Below are 20,476 nucleotides of genomic sequence, written 5' to 3' on the forward strand. Positions count from 1 at the left end.
TTCTCGGGAAATCTTGGGCTGGATTTTTTTTTGAATGAGGTGTGACACCCCCCCCCCCCCCCCCCCCATTCCGAAAAAAAAAATCTGGATCTACGCCTGTAATAGTGTATATACTGAATGTCGGCAATGGGAGATAACTTGACAATGTGAAATTTGTCGACTGTGGCATGCGATGATCTTTGACCCTTTTTGAACTTCAACCTAACCATTTGCATTTATTTATTCTTATGCAATCTATACTAAATCTTGTACTTACCGAATGTCATAGGTCGTGACAACGACTTCATGAAATATAATCCATATAATCCAATTAAAACACAAATGATTTTAACTGACCACACTGCATCGTCAGCATACATGTGCTAAATAATCTCATTCATTAGATGAAGTATGAATCGGCCGAGGTGTGCCCAGTGGACATCTAAAAATATGATAATGGGTGACGCAAACCCAATGTGAATGTAGAAATTTTCAATAAGATGTTCACACGTAAAACTGTTTAGTACAAGAACAAATTTCAAACTATCATAATAAACGATGTTTTAGCATAACTTTGCCATCTAGGTCTATTTTAAAAAAAAATGTGTGAGAGAGAGAGAGAGAGTGTGTGTGTGTGTCTGATGGGGGGGGGGGGGATAGGCATTTACAAATCATTGGGCTGAATTTTAAATGGGTTTTTTTCCTAAAATAATAGTTTATATTATTGAGAAAGTAAATTTAAAAAGTTCCAAATTATGGGCAAAATATTTATCTGAATCTAATTAATTAATTTACTTTATTAATTAAATTCTGTTATTTCAGACTGGTAATGAATTAAGTATAGAAAATACATCTATGAGGCTCATAGATCATATGGTCACCTGAAAATTTTATGCTCAATTTGACGAATACATGTACGGAGATAATCATAGAATTATTTGACTTTTTCCTTGGAAAGTCCAATATGAAGGAGTGTGTATTTAGAGGCAAACCCCTTAGTGCGGGTATTACTGTCTCATGACATCATCTAGTTATCTTTGCACTCGGTCGCAACCATGTTTGCTTGCCATTTGCATTTATCAAGTAATCGAAATCAAACACAATATTTTATTGACGTCAATTATGTGAAGGTTAAAGACGTCAAATCCAATCAAATTTTAGAATGTAACATGAAGGTATAAGAAAATTCTAAGATATACCTCTTGTATGCTCCCCTTGTAACATTTCTTTCTACATTTTTTTACAAAATGGTATTGTGTTTAGTTTAACATTTGCAACAAAGAAACCACAGAAAGTTTGCAAAAGTTAATGGATAAGATCATAAATAACATTTGATACAGGGAGGAAATTTAGAGCATATCCTGCTCAGAGGGCCAGTTTTATGAAATTAAAGACTCATTCAACGCTTCCTGAAAGTTGTCTTAATCGTGGACACTGTTTGATTAGCTGATTAATTGTATGTAGATGTGCAAGGTAAATAAACTTTTATAAACGTCTTTTAAATATTAATGCAAATGTAATATTATTTTAGGTACATAGATATACACTGATTAAGCATGAACTATTTTTGTCTGAAATATGTATGTTAATTTTTTTAATATTCTGATCCAAAATAGAAAAAAAAATTAAGAAACTCGGAGTAAATAATTTCAAAAATGATTTTTTTAAAAGACTGGTCTTTTTTTTATGACTGTGTCCTTTTTTACTTCATTAAATCAAGATACTGTTTTGTTAACATTAGGAAATGTTTTAAAATGCTCATCCAATGATACTAGTAAAGTGTACCTAGAGCAGTTTTTCAAGTGGGTCATTGAGTAACACAACGACAACATCAATTGGTTTAAGTTATAATATAAAGTACTGACATAAGATTTTTTTAGAAAATGCTTGACAACACATATCTTCCGTGGCTCTGTATGGAAGTGATGTTATAATTAGTCATCTTTAATAGATAAGAGAAAAAAAATTACGCAATGCTTGAAAAAGTATTCAAAATAAGAAAACTCCTGCTTGAAAGAATTTACTGAGCCAGTTTTTTAAAAGACATTTTTAAGTTTACATAAGGTTGAACACAAACAAATATTGAAAAACTTCCTTTTAAATAAATCTCTCATGCACATATGCCTATTAAAGGCCATTCATACAGTAGCTTTTATACTTCCTTATTTAATTAATCTGTTCACTGGTGCAGATGGAGTTTCTGATTTTGTTGTTGTTTATGCACACATTTTCAACCAACGCTTATGGTAAGTCTTTAATATCATGAATTAGTATATACACGAAATATATATACAAAATATAAGAAATCTGTATCTGTATTGTTTAAGGAGAGGCTTGCTGTTTACATGTTCAAGATTGTGTGTTTTTGTAAATTCAATAAAAGAAAGAAACCAAAACTTTTAAATGCTTACATTTTCCCAAAGTTTTTATCCCCTGTTGAGTAACAGCAACCCAGCGCTCGTGTACTGTATGTCCTTGATCCTAGATACAACCACACTTTCTTCTACAGCTTTACAAAAGATTCGGTCATTAACGTAAAAAATAAGCATCGTTGCTTCTGTAAATAAATGTAAAAAATGATTAAGGCATATACATTTATTTCTGATATCAGTATTTTGATTTCTTATTACTTCGTTATTCAAACGGACAAATGACACAAAGATTGTTTAAAATATTGCATTTTAACACACCCCTCTCTAATTCTTTACAGCAGACATTCTTGAAAGATATGTCAACAAACACACCAATAACAAGAAATGTAATAAAGGCTATGCGAGTAAATGTATTTCATATTACAGCGATAACATTTTAAACTTTAAATCTAATGATCATGTCTATGTACTTTAAATTGATACATTATTTATGCATGTTTAACTACGAATTTTGTAGTAATCGAATCCAAGATCTATAAAAAGGTACAAAATTGTATTATACTATAAAGCTTTATTTAATCAATTTCAATATATTTTCTTCAATTTTCCCCATGAAATAAAGAACATAAAAGAATGAAGAACACACGCCTATGTTTTTAGTCATCTACCGGTGAAACCAGAGGGGACTATAGGTTTCCTCGGATTCTCTCCATCCGCCGCCTATCCGTCCATCTTTCTGTCCCTCTGTCTGTCTTTCAGTCTGTTACACTTGGTTTTCCGCACTTCTTTCTTAACGCAGATTTTAAGCTGATTTTGGGTAAGTGAGTGTACCTTGATGAGTTACAGGTCAAGTTTGCTCAAACCAAGTGTTACACTTGGTTTTCCGCACTTCTTTCTTAACGCAGATTTTGAGCTGATTTTTGGTAAGTGAGTGTACCTTGATGAGTTACAGGTCAAGTTTGCCCAAATTGGCATTTCGTTCCGCTTCATTTCTTTTTGGTTGAGTTATGGCATTTTTAATTTCATTAAAATATTGTTGAAGATCGGGTTCGTGCTGCACTAAATAATGTTCCAAACCATATTGTCTTGATTAAAATTATTTATTTGAAACTCCTTGGGTAGCTTTAGAGTGACAAATCAGAGAGAATGTTCCATCAATTATACAGGTAAGAGTATAGATGACCTGTAGACCCCATTTAATGCATTCAGAGTTTTGTCAATATGGCAAACAAAAAGGGAGATAACCCTTAGTACATACTAGTTCTGAATATCAACATGATGTGTAAATAAGAAGCGAACAAATTAAAAGTCGTTGAAAATTTAATTATTGAATTTTAGTCTTGATGTGGATTATGTTTTAGGTTAAAATCATACACAGCATCGAAGAGTTTTGTTTTACCTAATTTAGTAATTATTTGCAGTGCATCTTTATTTCTTCAAAATCATGTTGGGGCGATTCTCATTTTGCAATTCCCTGTTGCATCAAGAGTGTATGTGAGATATTCTAACTGGGGTGAGAGCTTCTCCCAGGACACCGATTATTCAAACTAAGTGACAAACCATCGATCATGTTTAATTTCTTTTTTCATAATTGCTTTAAACAATGTAAAAAAAAATGAACCGTTCTGATCTGAGCTTGTGTGTATGTCTGATGACATTTTATTCATGAACAAGTAATTACCGAAAGGTCCACATTTTGGGGGCATTTTTACATACACGGAATATTATGAAATGACATTCTAAAGAGTATAGAGGATTCCGGTAGGGGGCTTTGCTTACGTAATGCTCTTATAATGCTTTTTTTAATATTCATGGTTCTTGCTCACCAAATCAGAGAAATGTTTTTATTCTTGATTGGCATTGCAATAATCAGGGAAAATGAATAGGATACATTTTTTATCACAGCTTCTTGTTTTGGAACATTCTATAAGTAAATTATATCGCTTCATATTTACGTAACGGCGAAATTTGATAATATCGCTATATGTGATAGTGGTATTTGTGTTAAAATTTACTGGAAACATTTAAGGAGTAATTGTCATTGTCCTGTTTTTTACAACCTGAATACAAGTACTTGAAGTATATTTGTGTATATTTGCTATTATGTCTTATCCATTAATAAGAAAGGAATTTAAATAAGTATTTTTACTTCCGTCTCCAATATGAAACAAAAGTGGTTAAATGACAGACGTATAAGAAGGGACTATATTTTGGCAGAAAGACGGTGTATGAATTTCTCTTCTTTTCTAGTAAACATACACTAAATGAAGCTTACTACTGAAAACTGAAGTTAGTTGCACATTTTAAACAACCAAATACCTAAAAAAAAATCATTACGAAACTCAAATAAATATTTTGATTAAGGTTTTAAAATACATGTATGTAAAATAAATTTGATTTTCAAGACAAATTACGAAGTTGTTTGCTTCTGAAAGCATTGAATCTAGAAGAAGATTTGAACAAAAAAAAGTTTTTTGCTGTAAGTAAAGTTAACTGTCAAATCTTTTATTCCATACCATTTTATGTACTTTTATTAGAAAACTTTTTTACACATGAAAAAATTAGAAAAAGAATGAATATATAAAACATATTGAAATACTAATATTTACTAAGAATTTTAGAAAAATATAGTAAATTCGGATTTTAAATATATCTTTTTAAAATATGTTTTTGTGTTCATGTCAGAAATTACAGAAGTACGCATCAGATGATTGGAAATACGTTGTACATGTAGTAAATTCTATGCAAAATGTCAATTAAAAAGACATCGACCTTGAACTGACCTTGCCTTTAAAATAAATCCCTATTCATCCATGCATTATCATTTAGCGATATTGCCTTCCCGGATCTGTTAAATTTCGTCAGTTTTCAAAAACAATAAAAATGACAATGATATTTATCCTTAAAAAATCATTGTATTTGGTACTTTTTCCATAAAACACTTTGAATAAAGTTACTAAATTAATCAATTTATTATTCAAGGGAAATTTTAAAGAAGCACGGTATGCTAACAAATATATAAAAGCTTTGCTCGTGTAGCAGAAATAGATTTTTTGTCGATTCATTTTACTGACTGAAAATATTTTTTTAACAAATGCATAAGAAATGTTGATTATGCTACATGCCAATAATTTAAAGACAATTAATATTGAAAACTGATATAATGGAAATTAACTTAGTAAAGTAATACATTTTTTCTACATGTAGTATCCGTAAAGCATTTAAACCCGCTTTCTCTGCTACAACGTAATTAACCATTTATATATAAACTTCTTTAAAAATAATTTATTTTCAAATTCAATGTAAAGAAGGTTGATAATTGTATATTGTATGTGGTTCATTTGAATGCATCTGAATCAGATATACTGAATTATCCTCATCATTATATTTTTATCACAAACTTTATCCATGTCAATTGTTCCACTGATGGTTTTGACATCAACGTTCATTGCAATTAAAAGATGTAAACAACATCTTTACATTTAATTGTCATCCATTATTTTCAAGCAGCTGCACTTTTATACCAGCCAACTTTACACACTAAATGCACAATTTTGACAGATCACGTAATGTTAATATGATAAAACAATAGTAACATGGATAATGTTAGCAGGCCACATGAACACAACATGTTCAGCTATCGTGCATCTCACTGTGATAACATTTTTGCACATTCTCGTAAATTTTGAAAGATCAAAATAAAAAAAATCGTGTCTATTCATGTCACTTATGTTATAACAAAAATCTAATGAATAAAGAAAGTAAAACAAACCTTTTTTTGTCAAGCAAAAAAATTATTCTTCATTTACTTAAAACTGCACCGGATTGTATTTTTCTATATTTAATAGATAATCTATCAGAGGGAAGGAGTTGTATACAGAGTTCGACATGGACATGTGTACCATCCTGCCACCTGTATGCAGCAAACAATGCAGTTGATGGAGATATGAATACTTGTATGAGATCTAAACCAATTGGTTCCTCTTTCCCAGACAAAACAGTGTGGTGGAGGGTGGACCTTGGTGACATAAAGAGTATATACAGTATCAGGATACAGTTTAGAGACTATGGAAAACAATATTGTATGTAGCGATAAAACTAGATGAATAATTAAGGTTCATTAACCCTCTGCTCACTCATATGAATTTTTTTTTAACTTTTATGATTTTCCAAAGGAAATATATATGCTGAATAAAATACAAACAATTATAGCATGGCTTGCGGGGCAAATTTTGACCAAAAAAAAGACACTTAAACTTGATAAATTTATAAAGGAATAATGGACATTTATGTCATTAAGAGTTATCTCTCTTATCAGAGTATCGATGTACCTTAAGAATATTGCTTTAGATAAATTAAACTGATTGTATATTTATTGGTTTCACACCCCCTTTAAATAAGTCGCTACTCGGAAAAGGAAAACAGTAAAGTAGAAGAATACTTATATGAACGTATAGATAATTCTATAAAAACACCCAAGAGAGAAAATTGTTTAAAAGTAGTCAAATACATGTATTGTCTGTATGTTTATCTAATCTCAAACCATAAAATGGTACATGAGGTACAAGAACGTACTTACATTTATGCAATTGCAAAGTCAAGTAAGGAAGAGTATTGAAAAATAAGAAAATATTGCTGAAAGCAGGACAATATCTTTTTGACAAACAAAGGCAGCTTTATGAGTGAGTCAACATTTTTGATAGACATAATTTTCACAAACTTAAAGGTATCAGCATAAAAACAATACTTCTAATCAATAAGTTTCTTACGTAATGACGATAACGTTTAAAAGTAAAACGATAAAAGTCGCGAATAAAGCTGTGATAATCAATCTTATTACATACCTAACGTGTATCACTCAATTTTACTGTAGAATTAACGCAATCACGTGACGTCGTGATCCGACTTTCCGGATCACCAACATGTTGTTTTCTGAATCCATATCACCACTCTCTGAAACTGATGACGTAGTACCTAGAAATATGACGTTATTTTTCTTGCGCGTTAAAAAGTCCCTTGTAATTATGCTTTGTCTAATGGATTAATATTATACAATTGATCTCTAAAGGTTTATTTTAATATATTTCGCCAGTTATAAGGGGGTATATAATAAATTTATCATTATAACAGTAACTTGATCCGAAGAGCCGTATCACGTCTCGTTGACAGGCGCGGATCATCAGATCAAACTCGACGCTTCGCGTCTCGTTTGATCTGACGATCCGCGCCTGTCAACTCGACGTGATACGACCCTTCGGATCAAGTTACTGTTATAATAATATATATATCTTTGCCGTGCCTACTTTTGGAAGGGGGTCCACCACGAAAACCCTCAACCCCTTATCTCAAGCTAGGTTTCCATCAACAGCTATCCCCTTGCTAAAAAGTGGGGTAACCGTTAAGCTCTAATTATTGTTTAATGCCCCTCTCGATTCAATCATTTGGAGACTTGCCGGTGGAGAGCTGCAAGTTTTATCCTATTCTCGGCACTCAGGGCCCTTGAGCAGGGAGGGATCTTTTTCGTGCAACACTCACTGCGATACGGGACCTCTGTTTATTCGGTCTCATCTGAAGGACCAGTCTCAACGTCCTACGGTGGAATTTGAACCCGCGACGTAAGAAAAAGCTCCTTACTTCGCAATTCTTGAACAGACACTCTAACCACTTCGCCACGCGGGCGACTCCATCGGTAGAATAATTACATGCTAAAATGCTGCTGTCCACAACCAGATTATTACTACCTTTCCTTCAACAGAGGAGATGCCACTTGGAGTGTGCATTGCCCAACTTCGAAGCTCTGACTTCGCTAACACTGGTAACCAAAAGACCCCATCCCCTAAACTCGCATAGAACATGGAAGACTCTGGCAGTTTCAGCCAGTGTCGCACCGCAGCAAGCACCACATGGTCAAGCCTTTTCAAAACCACATGTTGAGCTTTACTCCAGCTACCCAGCACCTATTTTGACCTGGTTAGGGGTCCCTGGTCTAAACTTGGGTTGTGGGGCAGTAGTATTCTACCAGTGGAAGTCTGGCCCCACCTCTCCGGGCGGGAGGGGTCGGTAGTGAAAAAACGGGAATTTTTAAAGTCGTTATTTCGTTATGTGTGATGTGTTATTAGATTCGTACATTGATGAGTAGATTACAGATTTACTTTTTTTCGACAAGACGTCAGGTTCGGTTTTTATAAATTCTGAATGTGAGAGTAAAATCGTGAGAGTAAGAAATATAAAATATTCTTACACACAGCAAAATTCCATTTATAATAGGATTGAATATGTAAGTCTATATGTGTCTATACTGGGGAACAGGGGGTGCTCACTCCTTCATGGCACCTGATCCCATTTCTGATGTTTCGGAGGTCCGTGTTTGCTCTGCTCCTTTTTTGCATTGTTTATGAACTTTCAAATTGAATTCTGTTCGCAATCTCCATATCCCTCTTTTTATAACTTTCTTCTAACTCTGCCTCCTTGAGATCATGAATGTAGATAAGAAATTATAGATTTTAAACAGTAAAAAGTCAAAATTGATTTTTTCCCTTTTTTGTTAAATGGAGGGTAGTTTGCTACAAGATAGCTGTGATTTCCTTCAAACAGGGTACATTGATATAGTTTGTTAAAAAGTGAGATAACAGCAAACATGTACATTACACATGTACTTTGCGTATAAAGTGAATACTGAAATTTATTGCATTAAAAACACCATAAAATTGAAAGATTAAAACATTTTATTTTGACTTCATCATCAAATTATTGAACACCGAGAAAGTACAACGTCATAATCGGAAATCAAAAACCTCGCTAACATTGACTAGAACCTGTTATGTTAGTTTTCAAATATCGATATTCGCTGTGTTTTCCTACGAAGCCAACTGTGAAATTGATCTCAATATCATATTCGTGTATGCTCACGCATAGAAATGTACACGGAGAACTTTGTGCTGACATGACCTCACAATGAGGCTACAGCAACGTAAGTAAAATGCAACGATACAGGGCTGCGAGAAATTAAAAAATTTAGTGTATTTTTGTGCTTGCAAATATACGTGAAATATAAATATCAGAAATGCTTTTCAGTTTTATACATGTATGAACTATTGGTACATGTACGTAAATTATGCCGACTAAAACGTAGGCATATTTTTCTTAAAGCGCAAGCGTGCTTCATGAAATATGCATACGCGACAAGTTTGTGTATTCTGCACATCAATAAATCACACATTTGAAATCAAGGGAGAGAGCTATGAGAATATAAGTATAAGCAATATACATGTACTATTTTTAATGATATAGTCTCATGACAGCACATGTGTGCAGACAAGTTTCATCACGCTCTAACGTGCGTTACTCAATTGTTTGTGCAAATTTGCATTTATGATACTATGTAATTTAAAAAAAAATAATTTATTGCTCAATGATCTTTAAAATATTCAAATATTATAAGTTTCCCTGCAAAATAACAGTTTCAAAATTATTGTTAAGGGCTAAAAAGATTGATTGATTGACTCTATATTATTTAACGTCCCTCTCGAAAACTTTTCACTCATAAATATGGATTAAGATTTCCTGAAATAAATTCTGTTTAAATTTATACATAGTCATCTATCAGATTCAATTTATGCTTATCAAAAGAGAACTAATTATCCAAGAAGATTACTATTTTTTAAAATAGTATCGTTTAAAATTTATTCTAAGTGAAATGCATATGATCAGCATTACAAAAATAACATAAATAATTCTTTTGCGAATATATTAAACTTACACGTGTAAATGTACATGTAAACAATGATAGGAATTTCTAAAATAATTTTAGATCACCGTCAAAGAGGAAGACTGGGGGGATTTTCTCTATATATATCGAACACGACAGAAATACAATGGAGTAATATATGCTACAGGAACGGACCAGAATTACCTCCGTTGGATTTTATCAATATCTGTACTATTTATGGACGTTATGTTACATTTTATAATGAAAGAAATGGAACCACATACCCTACTGGCTATGAGACAAGCATTGTTTTAACAGAGTTATGTGAAGTAATTGTAACTGGTAATAAATACATATACTACAATTTTCTATACATAAATACAATAAACATTCATATAAAACGATATAAATGCGTTTCTACATACGATTTTTTGTTTTACAAGGCTGTCATAAAGATGGATTTTATGGTCAAAACTGTGATCTTACATGTCCTCTTCACTGTCAGGACAGAAGATGTCATATAACAAATGGAACCTGTCTTGGGTGTACAGCTGGCTGGATCGGAGAGTTTTGCAACAAAAGTAAGATTCCATATATATCCACACAGGACTTTTGAAGTAGACAAAGAAATAAGTTTTTTAAAAAAAATATTTATATTTAAGGATGTTACATAAATTGTCGTCTAAAATTTAAATCAATATACATGTGTACGCAATTTGAAAAGCGTTTCAAACCACATGTGTTTCTTGTACTATCTTTTTTATACAACAAATATATTATTTCTATCTTTTTCAAAGGCTTGAATAACTTCTTTGGTTTGTTAATTTTGATTTAAAATAAGAAAATTAATTAATTTAGTTAATAGTATTGAGGTATTCGATGTATAACGACCATATTCTGTACCTAATAAATGAATGCTCCGATATTTTTAGTCATTGTAGCATTTTTAAGATATTATAAAATAAAAATGCTCCACCGAATGAATTTACAAAATTTTGATTATTGTTCAATACGCGAGTTTTGATTTTGTTATTCTTCTATGATAAAGGCGCAAAAACTATCCATTTCAGAATGGAGGTGGGAGAGGTTATTTCTGTATACAAACGTGCTTGAATACATGAACGATATTTATGTCTTTTAAAATTTATTAAATTTCATAGAAAGATACTATTGTTAAGCAGTGATGCTTTTGATGATTTTAAAGTATGTCAATAAACAAACTGCAAACAGAATGTCACTCTATAAAAATATTTTCGACACATTCTTTAAAAATATTTTAAACTCAAGGCAAGAAATAATTATTATAATCAAGTTCAGAATGAAAGAAACCCTCAATCCGAGATTATAAATATTATTTTAGTCTATTTTTGTTATGTTCTAAATGCATGTATTTTATGGAAACCTATCTAAAGCTTAAATGAGGGAATAATACTAAAACGGGATTTCTAAAAAAAAAATTAATATTTCTATACAATACTGTTTCCAAATTTTATTTTTTCTAAACTTTGTTTTGTACTATGTTGAAAGCTGCAAAAACTTTAATCGTTGTTTAATCCTTCTCGGTTACCTTTTTTATTTCAAAAGCGTGCAACGAAGGATGGTATGGAGACAAGTGCTCCAGACATTGCAGCTTTAACTGCCAAAGGGGAGTGTGTCACAATGTACATGGAGAATGTAGCTATGGGTGTAAACCAGGGTGGAAAGGTTCAAACTGCAGTCAATTGCAATGTGTGTATACATAAGGTCTAGAAATTGAAAAGTATTCATATAAACTAAGATATTTTTCATTTATAAATGTATTCAAAACCAATCTTGAAAGAAATTGGCAAATTTTTTTAAAAGACACTACATCTGAATTTTAAACTTTTTTGACAGATTGTTGTTTTACGTCCTATTTTAGATAGTTAACTCATATAGTAACTATATCTTATACTGGTGAAGGGCTTCAAATTGTACATCATCCTTAGTGCTTTACTTACCAATATTAGAATTTCATCTCCTCGCAGGGAGAATAATAAAGCATAGTACAGAATTCTACATTGACTTAATCAGTGAAACATTATGAAGTCATAGTAGGCAAGATGACGTTAATTTTAGAACACAAGTTTCGTGATATTGGTATTTAGAAATGTGACTTAACTCTAGAAAGGGAATTGAAACGTGTTAACATTAACAAAACTAAAATGTTTTTATTTTGTTATGTTGTATCTGTCATTTTTATAAAAATCCAGCACCGATGACGCCATATGTGTACATCAAGTAAAGGTAACTTGGGTATTTATCATGTCGTGTAAAGAGAATTTCGCTAAAATGGCATGTTCAAAGAAACGTACAATGGAGTTTAGATGCAAGTATAGAGAATATTATGTGAAATTCATGTGGAGTTAAGTTTTATTAAAAGGGTTTGCTAATCTATTTTCATCTATTACGTATATTCCATTTTAAGACAGTAAGCCATATACGTACCCTAGGTTGGACTTAACGCAACGGAGTAACGGAGATATTTGTCATCATGGGATCTTTCCGTTCTGTAGGAACATATTAAGCTAACATAAGTCCTCTTCTTGTCTACATTTTTTCCAGCAAATTTTAAATGTATTCCAAATTTATACATATAATATTATACAGTAATGTATGCGTATGGGAGAAATACCAAATTTATGTTTCCTCGAGGAGGCAACTATTTCCCGGGGCGGCGAATAGTTTCCTTTTGAGGAGAACTATAAATTGCTGTTTCCTAAATACACATTACATAACTGTTTTACTTATACCGAAACAATCATATGACATTTTTAAAACTAGAGAATCAGATGTTTTTAAAAGCAATATAGAGGCATAGAAATTAGCACAAATGCCTGTGAATAAATATCGGTAGATATATAATATATTAATTATTGAATTCACCAAAAAGACCAAATTCCCATAAGACATTGCTTTTAAAACACACTTTGGTTATCATTGTTTTCTACATGCTAATTCCTGAGAGACAACTGAAAATAAACTACCGTTTCAACATTTATTACGTAAATAATAAGAATTGGTGGATGTTTGCCCATTAACATTTTTTGTGGGGAAACTGGAGAGCCGTCCAGTGCGCCAGTTTAACGTCACATGAAAGGGACACACTGGGGGCCTGCGTGAACATCAGTACCCAAGCCTGAACGATCACCAGCGTTCTAAGGAGGCAGGCATGACCTGCCCTTCTCACCCTGTCTCCTGCAGTGCTACCTGGTTTAACATTTGCATGAGGGAGGCATACACAAGCCTAATTGTTACATGCACCAGCCTGTAGCATCCCCTCACTCAGGTGAGGTGGATGTGGCCCCAGCCATACCCGGTGTGGGCCCCACTATGCCAAAAACATTAGAATACTGACAACAGTTAACTGTGTCCTGACTTTGTATATTTTAATTAAATTTACACTTTAAATTAAATCCTGTATTTAAACCCCTTGCTTTGGGAGCAAGTGGGGGGAGACACCCAGGTTTTGGAGCAGAAAGTGTCAACACCTACCACTGCGGACTCCCCAGTCCCGCCACAGACATTGAACAATGTCCCCCACAAAAAAAACCTTTTACATTATAAAACTTTTCCATTTGTCAGAAAACAGAAATATTATCCCTGATATAGAATAAGGTTAAAAATAACCAACTCCTTTTCATGCTTTATCAACTTCATTATTAAAACCATTGATGAGCATTACACTTAGAGCTCGTAAACAAAGGTATGATACAAAAGGTATATTATCACATATATGAACAAAATATAACAGCCTGTCCTGTGCTAACAAACACAATGAATTAACATATACACATGTTCCTAGAATAAAACAATGTTGGATTTAGTGGAAACAATGACATATAAGTATATACATGTATATCAAAATATGGAGCTGATAGCCTAATTAAAGGTCGGATGGTGGGTAGTGACTACCCCTTCCCCCGATAAAATGTTCTAAGGCAGCTTGCATATTATTTAGGTATATGTTGTTGCCTATGTCCGACAGGTGTGTACCGTCTGTTCGGAACAGCTCTATTTCTGAGGCTTTAATATTGTGATCGTGGCCAATGTACAAACCCTCCACTTGGTCAGCCATGAAATTCTTCATACATTTATTGATTCTGATACGTTTTTTGTTAATTTTATTTCCCATTCCCAAAGGTGCAAAGTGCCAATACCTTCTCGGTAGGATGGAAGACCAAATGAGGGTGGTACTTGGCCATAATGCATTAAATCTAAGTAATGTACATTGTGCATTTTCTGAGAAAGTTTTTGAAGTGATTTGTTCAGTGGTTAGGTCATTTGAACCTAAATGTATGATAAGAAAGTCTGGTGGGCTCTGGGTTTTTGACATGTCATTTACAGGTTTTTGTAGCTCTTCCCACTTAAGTCCGCTTACTCCCATCCATAGGATTGAAGCCTTTAAGTTGAAGTTGGTTCCACCAAGCCTGCTAGCTGCAGCAAGTCCAGCCCAGTATGGGATTGATGATTTAACTATGCATATTCTTTTGGTAAAATTACTTGAGAGCATCTTTGTGTGTGCGGGTGTTGCTTGTATGGTATTTGTGGAGTATGCCTGGAATGTGTGTAATTTTTTATTTTTTTTTTTTTTTTGTATGGGGGTGAACTAATATGCCAGGCAATTTATTGCGGGCGGATGTAAGTCAAAAATGAGTTAGATTTCCATCTACCCATCTCTTTAATCTGCGTATCGGGAGTTCCGCGTTTTGCCAATTCGGTGGCCATGCCGATGCGGAAACTATGAGACCTATAGTGACCTTGCACTTGCAGAAATGAGAGGAACCTATCTAAAACTGCCTGAAATTGAAAACGGGTAATCGGTGTACCATCTACATGAACAAACAGTGTATCTGTATTGGGGGGTCTTAACTGCAAATAAGGCTCGATTGTTGCTGTTGGACAAAATTGTGTGTCTGGTAATTTTTGTATTTGCAGAACTGAACTTTTGCCTATTTGATCTGTTTTGGATCTATTTATTTTTATGAAAAATTGACCAGCTTTGCTTTTGGAGATATCTGTAATGCACAAAGCTAGAATTTCATTAACTCTAAGCAGACCAAAAAAGGTAAGAGTGTAGGCTGCGCAAAAAAGTGCAGTCTCGAATGGTGAGCGGCATACCGATTTTAAGGTCTGTATAATTTTACAAAACAGCTGAAATGATATGGGGAGTCGCAGGTCTTTACTTAAACCACCAGACCTCTTAACACCCTCGATAGATTTTGTAACACTGAAATTTTTTATATTGTCCTGAAACCCGTTGATTTTGTGGTAATAAGATATTGCACTAATGTATAGACATATAGTTCTGTAGGTGAAGTTATTGATTGAAAGGTATGCAATGAATTGTAACAGCTGATGAACTGGGACAGGCCAGCTTTGAGCCAACCCATAGTGAGCAGTGAAATTTTTAAACTTTGTTAACGCAGTGTTATAAGCCTGGTGAGTATTGGGTGCTAACGACCTATACAAAAGTCTTGAAGCCTCCTGTTCTAAATGTCCCAAATGTGGCGTGGTAGCGGTGTGGGCCACAGGTCTGCCTCTTGTGCAAGTCGTCGAAATCTGGCCCACTGCCAACGAGATAAAGCATCAGCAATGCAATTTTCTTTTGTGTGTATGTATTTTGCTGTTATCTGAATATTATACTGTAGTAAAAGTAATACAAGCTTTCTGACAATATTCATAACTCTGTCTGATTTAGAAGATAGTGTGTTAAGGACATGTACTACTGCCATGTTGTCGATGTGGAATAGGATTTTTGTATTTTGTAAGCACCCATGCCATAGTATAATAGCTACCATAACTGGAAACATTTCAAGAAATGTCATGTCTCTGGTGATACCCAAATTAGCCCAAGACTGAGGCCAGGACCCAAATGCCCATTTCCCCCCAAAATAAATGCCGAATCCTCCATTGCTTCCCCCTGCATTATCAGAAAAGTTGTATGGTTTGATTATCTAAAAATTGGGTTTTGATCACTGAAACACCGTTATATGATCGCAGAAATACTTGCCAAATAAGGAGGTCTTGCTTAATATTTTTAGTAAGCCTAATTTTGTGGTGAGGTTTTGAAACTCCGATTGTTGCATTAATGAGGCGCCTGCAAAAGGCACGACCAGGGGCAACCACCCTACAAGCAAAATTAAGTTGACCTATGAGCGATTGAAGTTCTTGCAAAGTAACCTTTTTTGAGGAGAGGAAGGAATTGATGACACGCCTTAACTTATCTAACTTTTCTGCTGGCAGAGCCATAGTCATGTTTTTGGTGTCAAAAAGGATACCAAGAAACACAAGTTGAGTAGATGGTCCGACAGTTTTGTCTGCAGCTATTGGAACACCCAATTCTTCGCAAAGGGACTTAAACTTTTCAAGGGTATTGTGGCAAACTGAAGAAAATTTGGATCCACAAAAAAGAAAATCGTCTAAATAGTGCAAGATAAACTTATTGCCTGTATGCTGTTCAGTTAACCAATGCAAAAAATGTGCAAATTTCTCCCAAAGCGCACAGCTTATTGAGGAACCGAATGGGACCATTTTGTCAAAATAAAAGAACCCTTCTAACTTAAAGCCTAACAGATCAAAATCAGCTGGGGAAATAGGTAGAAGCCTAAAGGCAGATTTTATGTCTGACTTTGCCAAAAAAGTTCCCTTCCCTAGCTCTGCAATCATTTCTGCCGCCTCGTCAATACTCGAATATTAGTGGAATCTATGAAAAAATTTACTGAATCTTCATGAGGGTATGATAAGTGATGTATTAACCTCATGTCCCCATCTTTTTTAGGGACCAAACCCAATGGTGACACTTGAAGGTTTAAAAAGGGGGGTTGTGGGAAAGGCCCAGCTACTCTGTTGAGTTGTAATTCTTTTTTAATTTTTTGCTGCGCTGTGGGCAAATTTTTGTACAAACTTGGGAGGTTTTTACTTAACCGTGCTCTCCTAGGACCCAGGTACTGCAGTCTAAACCCAAATTTAAAACCCTGGAGCAGAAATTGAGAATGTTCATAACCTTGTAAATGCTTTTTAAGTGAATCAAATTTAATAGGAGTATGCCCTAATGTATAGAGATGTTTATTTCCTTGCGCAGTTGACTCTGGGATGATTTCCTCTGCACTGACTGCAAGTGTGGCTGTAGCGGCATCTGGGGAAGAAAGTACAGAACTTACCCTGGTTGTATATATTACAGCTTAAAGGATATTTGGCATTTGTCTGTGTTGTTTTAGGGGGGAAATGTTGTGTTGTGTTCTTGAAATATTGACCTAAATTAGCATGTGCATATTCTTGTGGCTGTGATGTATAATTGAGATTTGATTGGTTGCTGACATACATAAGCCAGAATTCACTATGGATTTCCCCCCACGACATCGTTGGGTTTGATACTCTGCGTAGTCGAAATTGTTCGTCGTACTTATACCAATTATACGAACGACTAGCTGCCAGGCGGATATCTCGCATATATTTTAGCATTTCTTGAGCTTTTGCCTCACTGTGTTCGAAAATGATACTCATGTAAATCATGAAAGCTGAAGTCCACTTTTCTATACTTAATTGTGAGTTCTGTTTTCGCTTAACAACACATAAACGGCCATTTTTAAAGTGGATTTCCCCTTGTGAATCCCATTCATCTAATTCCGTGGCCGACTTTAGCAAGAGAGAAAGATCTACAAATTGCCCCTCCCATATTTTTAATTTAAGTTTATGAGGTACATGAGCGGCTATACTGTCCGCTGAGCAAGTTTGCTGCTGTGGTAAACCTGCCATTTGAATGAGTGACTCACCCGGGGTGTCGGTTGTCGAGATGCTCACGTCTGCGGGGGGATGGCCTTGGGGGTACTCAACAACTGGTACCTCCTCCGGGCACTGTGACTGTGCCTCAGCGGGGCTTCGAGTGCGACGATTTTTTCTCCCCTTTGCCCGAGCTGGCGAACCCATCGGCCTCTTCCGATTGTTACCCTTGTCTTTGGTTTTCACAGGCGGCATGCTTCTGCTTCAAATATCAAAAAACATGTGGGGTTTTCAGCAGGGGTATACCGGATATCAAGTATAATTAACTCGTACGTAGTTCAAGCTTGCAAGATAACTCATACATAGTTTAAACAATCAATACAGGGTGTCTCAAAATTAATATTGACTATTTGATATAAAATCAAATAATCCTGAATAATACCACTGAATAAAAATATTGCTATGAAGAAGAAAAAAATTACTATGTATTTATAAGTATTATCATTGTTTTACTTTCTTTTTACGTGAATTCCGGGATGATTTTTATATATATTGCATGCCATAGTTACTTTGATTATAACATAACGCCATAGACTCGAGATTACTTGAACGCTCTCTCCACTGTTCATTTTAAATGATTAAGATATTCTTAGGAAGTAGTTCCAGGGAGTATCTGTGATTTTCAGAGTGTATACCCCAGATGAGGAAAATAGTCTCTTCTAAGGAAAAAGGCAGTATTATGGAATAAATTTTATATAGAGTAATAACGTTAACAGCAGAGCTTTAATGAAAACATCTGGTCTGAATATTTTTTTTAAACAAGAGGCCCACGGGCCTTATAGTTCACCTGAGTATTGTGTAACAACTTTCAAACAATTAAATTTGGTTCGTGATTTAAACCAGAGGCCATGAAATTCACAATTTACAATTTTGAAAGAGGCACCATTGCTTATCATAATTATTAACTTAGCATGCTTACTCAGTTTACTTAATACCCAGAGATAGATCAGAGTAACAAAGAGAAAATGCACTTCCACTTTATACCCAGTTGTGCACCTCACCCTAAAGGAACCACTGACCCATGGGCCACATACATGTTTTTCAAAATTTTGCAAATTTTATCATAAAATGGTTGATTAATACAAAAGAGCAGATTTCAAAGCATTAATTTATTTTCAGAATATGTACCCCCCCTCCCCCTCTGACCCTGGGGGCATAAAAAAAACACTTTGCTAGATGCACCTTTCTTCATCATAAATATATATATATATATACTTGGATCATTGGCATAAAACCCAGAAGCAAAGGAAAATATCTTAAAAGAATTAATGTATTTTTACTATATAATCAATATAGCCCCGCCCTAACACCAGAACCCCTAACCCTGGGGCCATAAAATTCACAATTTTGGAAGAGGCACTCTTGCTCATCATAACTATGTACTTACTTAGTTTATTTAATACACAGAAGCAGAGAAGAAGATTTTCAAAGAATTTATGCATTTTCACTATATAATCAATAGAGCCCTGCCCTAACACCAGAACCCCTGACCCTGGGGCCATAAAATTCACAATTTTTTAGGAGGCACTCTTGCTTATCATAACTATGTACTTAGTTAGTTTATTTGATACACAGAAGCAGAGAAGAAGATTTTCAAAGAATAAATGCATTTTCACTATATAATCAATATAGCCCCGTCCTAACACCAGAACCCCTGACCCTGGGGCCATAAAATTCACAATTTTTGGAAGAGGCACTCTTGGTCATCATAACTATGTGCTTAGTGAGTTTATTTAATACCCAAAAGCAGAGAAGAAGATTTTCAAAGAATAAATGTATTTTCATTATATAAACAATACAGCCCCGCCCTAACACCAGAACCCCTGACCCTGGGGCCATAAAATTCACAATTTTGTAGGAGACACTCTTGCTCATCATAACTATGTACTTAGTTAGTTTATTTAATACCCAGGAGCAGAGAAGAAGATTTTCAAAGAAATAATGCATTTTCACTATATAATCTATAGAGCCCCGCCCTAACACCAGAACCCCTGACCCTGGGCCATAAAATTCACAAATCTGGAAGAGGCACTTTTGCTCATCATAACTATGTCCTTAGTTAGTATATTTAATACCCAGGAGCAGAGAAGAAGATTTTCAAAGAAATTATGCATTTTCACTATATAATCTATAGAGCCTCGCCCTAGCACTAGAACCCCTGACCCTGGGGCCATGAATTTCACAATTTTGGTAGAGGACTCAATGATCATTACATTCATGCCAACAGTTTGCCTGCTTGATGTCCATGAGTAAAGAAGATGATTTTTAAAGATTGCAATAATTATAGTGGTTTTGGCCACACCCCTCAGGCTCCAGGGGGGCGGAGACCATGAAATTCACAATTTTTGTTCCCCTCCACCCATAGATGCTGTATACCAAATTTTGTTGAAATTGGTTCAGTGGTTGCAGAGAAGAAGCTGAAAATGTTCAAATGTTAACACACGACACACGACGCACAACGCACGACACACGACGCACGACGACGGACGAAAACGGATAGCAATAGGTCACCTGAGTTACTCAGGTGACCTAAAAAACTGCTGTCTGTGTTGTTTTCAAGAAATCTTCAAATGTTAAATCTATTAATCCGGTTACGAATAAAACTGTATGACTTCTA

General features: G+C 34.5%; 2 protein-coding genes across 2 annotated transcripts; one reads left to right on the forward strand and one right to left on the reverse strand.

Moving 5' to 3' along the window:
• Positions 1–1,766: 1,766 nt before the first annotated feature.
• On the forward strand, positions 1,767–12,945 carry LOC134281448 (protein draper-like). Its single transcript, XM_062763913.1, has 5 exons — positions 1,767–2,225; positions 6,200–6,433; positions 10,162–10,401; positions 10,503–10,640; positions 11,644–12,945. The coding sequence occupies exons 1-5, from the start codon at positions 2,171–2,173 to the stop codon at positions 11,799–11,801; spliced, it is 825 nt and encodes a 274-aa protein (XP_062619897.1). The 5' UTR covers positions 1,767–2,170; the 3' UTR covers positions 11,802–12,945.
• Positions 12,946–16,784: 3,839 nt separating this feature from the next.
• LOC134281446 (uncharacterized) lies at positions 16,785–18,231 on the reverse strand. Its single transcript, XM_062763911.1, has one exon. The coding sequence runs from the start codon at positions 18,052–18,054 to the stop codon at positions 17,146–17,148; it is 909 nt and encodes a 302-aa protein (XP_062619895.1). The 5' UTR covers positions 18,055–18,231; the 3' UTR covers positions 16,785–17,145.
• Positions 18,232–20,476: the final 2,245 nt, after the last annotated feature.

The sequence above is a fragment of the Saccostrea cucullata genome, unplaced genomic scaffold, assembly GCF_032062105.1.
Source record: "Saccostrea cucullata isolate Sc308-1 unplaced genomic scaffold, CSIRO_AGI_Scuc_v1 ctg5723, whole genome shotgun sequence".
Classification (NCBI taxonomy): domain Eukaryota; kingdom Metazoa; phylum Mollusca; class Bivalvia; order Ostreida; family Ostreidae; genus Saccostrea; species Saccostrea cuccullata.